Here is a 6,486-nt window from a genome sequence, read left to right on the forward strand (position 1 = left end):
TTAGGGTTACCAATACTCGTAGCTTTGGCAGTCGACAAACCCTGAAAACCGGACAAGAAAGAATAAACAGAAGAGGTGAGTGCATTATCGGTTCGAAGGCAAATGAAATTAACCCTAACAGTAAAAGAGTAAAAAATTTAAGAATGCACGAATAAATGAAAAATACTTAGCTTTGCGTTTGATTTGATATGGTTGGCGGTCGGAGGAAAACCTCGGAGGTAAACCTAAAAAGGGCAAAGGCAGAAGAGAGGGAGTGAATGTACGCACAGTTCGTTTAAATGATGAACCTTAATAAAAGGAAACAAAATAGACTTTGAGTTAAAGAGAATACTTAACTTTTGACGTGGCGTGTAGTCGGAGGGTATCTGAACATTAACCCTGAAAAGAATACCCAAAGAAACATTTTTTAGTGCAGGGTTAATTTTCGTAAACCCTGATTCGGGTGTAAACATAGTTAATAAAATAACAAACTAATTGAAATAAAACCGAAGTTATGGAGAAAAATCAAGAGTTCAGATCGATATATTGATTAAATAATTATTGGATATAATCCTAATTATTTAATCCATAACAAGTTCATTCGAAAATAAATTGAATTTTAAATAATAAAATAATTATGGATAAAATTGTAAAAAACTCGAACTTTCGATACAATAGATCACTATGGTTTTATTATAAAGGAAACTAATTTATTTAGATAAATAAATAAAAGAATAAAAATAATAGTAATTAAAAAATGAAATAAGAAAATGAAAGTATTTATGTAAACAATTTGGACATTTTGCTCAGAGTTGCAGTAAGAAGTTTTGTAATTATTGCAAGCAGCGGAGCCATATTATCTCTGATTGTCCCACTCGTCCTCCACGATCAGCACAACGCTCGGTGCAAGCATTTCCTGCTAGTACAAGCTCTGCATTTGGTCCTTCCATCACCAATCCATCTAATGGTGGTGCTCTCCAACCTGAAATAATCCAAATTGTTGCGAATCCTGTTTTTCATGAACGCACCAAACATATTGAAGTTGATTGTCACTCAATCCGTGACGCTTATGATGATAGAATAATATCACTTCCTCATGTCAGTACTCAGTTGCAGATTGCAGATATTCTTACCAAGGCTGTTCCGCGTCCACGTCATCAGTTTCTTGTTAGCAAATTGATGCTCATTGACAAGCAGCATCAATTTGAGGGGGGATGTGAATAGGAATTAGTTTAAATGTAATTATTTAGTGTAATTACCGATATAGCCCTGTAACCTTTATATATACGAGAAATAATAATGAGAAAAGTATGAAGCCAAGAATTATTGACAATATAAAATTATATGAATACACTCCATTCCAATATTTCGTGGATGAAATGTGCATGTTCATTTGTTTGTCTTCAGAGTCGGTGTTTATTCCACATACAATAGTAATACATAACCACTATGCTATAGCACTTACACAAATTCAAAATTCATATGCGACTAACCACATTGTTATTCAATACAAGTTGTACAGTCTAAACAAATAAAATGATGATCCATCTGTAGATGACTGTGAAAAACCTCACTCATATGGTCTGGTTCAAACACATCATTACTCATGCGAAATTCAAGTATCCATAAAAAGAATCTTCATCTTCTAATCCCGATTCTTTGAGTTTCATCCTTATCAACAACAAAATAAAAAATTCGGTAAGCAGATGAAATATAAGTACACTCAAATGATATATTTGAATTTGCAAATAAAAACCTATTTTATGTTGCCTTTTTAGCTCCCAAAAATGTTTAAGGAATTTGTCTTCAGTAAGTCAAAGAGGAGTTATAGGCAATATTCAAAATAACCTCAAGGTTTGTTTCTATCTCATTATCCTAACATTGAACTAAATCAAGAAAAAGAAAAGTCAAAAGATTCTAGTTAACAAGGAAGAAGAGTCACCTGAATTTTTTTTATGCTTGGAACAGCTTTAGGGCAGTGAGATATGTCGAGTTCTTGAAGTTTAACGGCATGTAACTTATAACCATGACAGATATCTACAAAATTCGGTAGCTCATACAATGTTATATTTGTCAAGTTTGGAAGCACAACTTCCATTTCCCTGATAATATCGTCTCCTCCGGGACCATGTCTAAATACCTCTTCAAGTTGAGTACAGTTTATTATATCAAGCTTGCTTAGTTCTGGAAGCATTCTGACCATAGAAAAAGGGAAAAGGCTTTTCAACATGTTGCAGTTATAGATTTTTATAATATTTAGCTTTGGAAAATAAACTTCAGCTTTGGGAAGCTGCACAAGTTCTTCATTTGCTGCAACAATTTGTTCCAATTCTTGACAATTGTAAATGTTAAGTTCAATCAACTCTGGTAGGCTTCTATGTGTTTTGATAGAGAACAAACATTTCAATTTTGAACAATCATGTATGGTCATTGTCCTCAGTGACTGAGATGGCCATTTTGCTTCACATTTCTCGGGACACATCCCAATGAAATTGTCAAGATTATGGAGTTTGAGAGATTCCAAATGAGGAAGCATGATATGGTTCTTGTATTGGTAAGATGAATGGTGTTCATGACCACATTCACCAAACACATATTCCAGCTTAGGAGATAATGATATTTCCAGCTTTTGCAATTGGTTTAGTCCTTCAACATAGGAAATTGGGAATATTGACTCTAAACTTCCACAACTGAAAATCTCAACTTCCCTTAGATTGGTCATCAGAAAATGAGAATTCATTGAACTTGAAATTTTTTCCTCACTTGTATTACAGCCATCGTATTCACTTCCACTTTCAGCAATTATATGCTTCAATTCATTGCAGCCACTTATTTTTAGTTGTTCTAATTGATGCAGACTTTGAGCAACAGATGCTGAGAAAAGTACTTCATCAATCCTGCAATATTCTAATCTGAGGATCTTAAGATTTCGCAGCTTACATTCCCTAGGAAAACTGATGTGTAACTTCTCGCAAAGTAGTATATCAAGTACTTCTAGTTTTTCAAAGTAGCGTAGTACTTCCAGAGGTGGACCTCGACACAATACTGTCATGTTTTCTATACGCTCAAGGCGTAACTCGACCAAGTTGGGAATCAGATCATCTTCCTTGAAATCATAGGTTGCATCGACGATGCATTCTATCTCTCTGCAACTTGTAAGATGGAGAGAAGTCAAATCATTCATGCCTCCCACAATTCCAACCATATCTGGGATGATATTTTTACATCCTCCATGTAGGCCTGTCAAAGAAATATTTTTACCTATTTGCAGAATTGTTTTTTGAGATGTCCTCAAATTTGAGATATTAGGAATCATTAGTTTTAGTGTGATTTGATCACTAAATTTAAACCTTTGTAAATTTGGGAGATAACCAATATCCATAGCAATCTCAGAAACATACTTTTCTGGGTAGCAAGCTGAAGCATATAATTCCTCTAGTTGTGAATATCTTCCTATTGCTCCATTATAGGCCCTTTTAAAAAGACGACATTCTGACAAATCTAGCAGCTTTAGACGTAAGAGTTTTCCTATTTCAATAGGAAGTTCGTTGAACTTACAACGTCGCAAGTCAAGAACCTCAAGTCTTATTAAGCTTGCTATGAAAGATATGTCACCAAACTCCAATCCATTTAAGCGCAAAGTTCGAACATTGGTCAACAGTTGGATAGAGGGAGGTAGTGAAAATCGTACTATTTTGTAGTTGATGGTTAGAGAAAACACCTCAAGCCCTTGTATTCCTTCAAATGTTAAATGCGATAAATCCAGGGAATTCCATGATCTACGAGCACTTATGTTTAGCAATAGCATTTTAAGATTTGGAGCAAGCAATTGACAGAAAGAGGGACTTTCATTATACCACCATGAGGATACTGCAAAACAATCTCTTATTTTGTTGTCCTTGGCCACAGTGCTAAGTGGTTTGTCCACATTTACCAATATTTTGCGATTCTTTGATCTATTTGCAAACCATAAGGCTGCATCACGAACCACGTCATGCATCTTCACGGAACCTCGCATCAGCAAATGTGATTCTAAAAGTTGGCTGATGTTTGCTTCAAATAAGCTTCTTCTTGACTGTAATGATAATCTCTCTTCCACACTCAGTCCAACTGCATACCTCAACAAATCTTCTATTGGGATGTGATAGTCTTCGGGAAAAAGAGAACACACAAGAAAGAGTTGTTTTGTTTCCGGCCTTAGCAAATAACCAAAACATAATTTAAGGCAGCTAAAAGTAGCAGTCACTCCTCCTTCATCATTAGATTCCTTTGAATCCCTCAATTTCTCTAATGCCCGATGCCATTCACTTTCATCCCTTCCTTTTAATGACAACGCCACAGTTTTGATTGTTAGGGGAAGTCTTTCGCATTCATTGCAGATTTCCCGTGGCAAATTTTTGGAGAGTATGTTATCAACTCTTACAAATTTTTGGAAGAAAGTCCAAGATTCATCTTCAGACAAGAGCTCCAAATGAGTAGTCTTTTGGCATTCCATTGATGTACAAATACGCTCGCTATGAGTGGTTATGAGGATCTTCCATGTTCGCTTGTTAACACTGTCTAAGAGAATCCCTATATCCATCAAATGAAACTTTTCCCATAGATCATCCACTATTAGAAGAGTTCGCTTATTTTCTTGTAAACACAACCATAAACGCTGTGCTCTTCCCTTTTCACTTTCTTCCCCCAATCTCAAGTTTAACATATCAGCCATTTCTCCTTGAATGCCTCTAATGTTTGGAGTTCGAGACACTGTGATTGATATAACCTTATCAAACATATCCAATTCCTCAGCCTTTTTGCCAACTTCTGTTACAAGGGCTGTTTTTCCACATCCACCCTCTCCATGTACTCCAATTATAGAGACACCATCATCCCCGAGTGCTTCCCAGATTTGACCATAAGCCATTTTTGTTGACTCAAAGTAAATGAAGTCTTCGGATGACTGATACTGAATACCTGGTAATGGAGCAAGATGAGAAAATGGATTAATATCATTGCTTTTGCCTTTGAATTTCTCCATTGCCTCTATCTTCTTTACCATTTCCTTGCACAATAGATACCGTTTACACGTTGGAAACCATCCTTGAAAACAATTGAGGTCAGTCTCTGTCCTTTGTACAAGAATCTCCACCTCTTCAAGGAGATTCTCCACATCATTTAACCATTTCTCCACTGGCTTTTCAATTACTTCAGTTCTCTCTTTGGCTTGTGCCACACGAGTTTGCAAGTTGCCTCTTTCAGCCGACAGCGCATCTCTTTCATTCTCAAGAAGATTGATTACATTATTAACACAAAGAAGGTATTGAAGTTCGCGAATGGCTGGTCCCGCCAAATATTTACCCACATTACTTGCAATGGTCACAACAATATTTGCCATAGTTTAAGACAACCTGTTAATAAAATCATTTACACAATTCAAGAAAAAATACATCAATATGATATGTATGATTTGGTCACTTAATTTCTTGATGACAAATTAACATCTCAATATTTGTCATGTACAAGTACGAGATTGGTCCTAAAGAAATATTAACTTTTTCTCACGTAAAAAATTCAGTAAACCTTGTCAAAATTTAAGTGTCACGTTGAAATGGCTAATAATTTTGGACAAAAAACTTATTTTGTGTTTGGCATTTTTCAAATTTAAGTAATAGATCTAGTTTGGACATCACCAAATGTATTTGACCATATTCAGAATGGAAAAGCATCATACCTTATCTCAAGAAGTAGATGCACTTTGAGATGAGTGCAGTGGGAAATAACAGATTGAGAGAAGGATCCTTGTGCTTGCACTTTAGTTAGTCTTTAACACAATCACATAACAAAGTTCTGCTTACACATTTTATGGTTTGGTCAACTGTTTTGTTTCCTCTTCATCTCAACCTAATCCCTCTATTCAATAGTTTAATATATGTAGTAATAATTGACTATACTAATATTTATTCATATACTGTCAAGTGCATCATTAGGCTCCAAATAAGGTATTAATATTAAATGGTAGTGCAAGTCATGTTTCTGGTGTACCCTAAATTAATTAGAGGCTACCAACAAGATATCATAAACTAGCATAAATTTAAGATGTTTCTTGCTGCTTTATAAAATCTCTTGCAGAAGAGTTGAAATTGTAAATATTAAGAAAGTTATAATTGTCACATCTTAGTTATGTGATTCCATTTATTATTTTAGCAGCGATTTAATTAATTTATATACTACGTCAATATAAAACCTTTTGTATATTGTCAATCAATTATAATTTTCAGATCATTTTCAATATTACTATACTTTAATCATAACTACTCTTAAAGTTATATATTAATGATTGTGATATATTGATAATATAAACTCAAAAACATAAACAGTTGAATATATCTTATCACCACTAAGATGTTAAAACATAGCGGATAGCTGTTATGGTATAAATATCTTTACATTTTTCGGATGAACTTTGAAAAGTCACAAAGAAAGTTTATTTTTCATTTTTTTGCTTCCCATTATATATAATAA

The 6,486-nt window shown here is 34.4% G+C and overlaps 1 protein-coding gene across 1 annotated transcript; it reads right to left on the minus strand.

Moving 5' to 3' along the window:
* Positions 1-975: 975 nt before the first annotated feature.
* Positions 976-6,032, minus strand: LOC131656595 (probable disease resistance protein At4g27220). The gene is made up of 3 exons (XM_058926277.1): positions 5,696-6,032; positions 1,922-5,372; positions 976-1,650 (listed from the first exon to the last, which is right to left on the minus strand). Exons 2-3 carry the CDS (start codon positions 5,357-5,359, stop codon positions 1,618-1,620), a joined length of 3,471 nt encoding a protein of 1,156 aa, XP_058782260.1. The 5' UTR covers positions 5,360-5,372; positions 5,696-6,032; the 3' UTR covers positions 976-1,617.
* Positions 6,033-6,486: the final 454 nt, after the last annotated feature.

Source organism: Vicia villosa, linkage group LG3 (assembly GCF_029867415.1).
Source record: "Vicia villosa cultivar HV-30 ecotype Madison, WI linkage group LG3, Vvil1.0, whole genome shotgun sequence".
NCBI classification, from domain to species: Eukaryota; Viridiplantae; Streptophyta; class Magnoliopsida; order Fabales; family Fabaceae; genus Vicia; species Vicia villosa.

What these genes read in the sequence shown, in the direction of transcription:
- LOC131656595 (XM_058926277.1), bottom strand. Translation starts at nt 5,359, where the DNA reads ATGGCAAATATTGTTGTGACCATTGCAAGTAATGTGGGTAAATATTTG. An exon ending in CAAGCATAAAAAAAATTCAG is followed by an intron (nt 1,651 to 1,921) that starts GTGACTCTTCTT and finishes GTTGTTGATAAG; the next exon opens with GATGAAACTCAAAGAATCGG.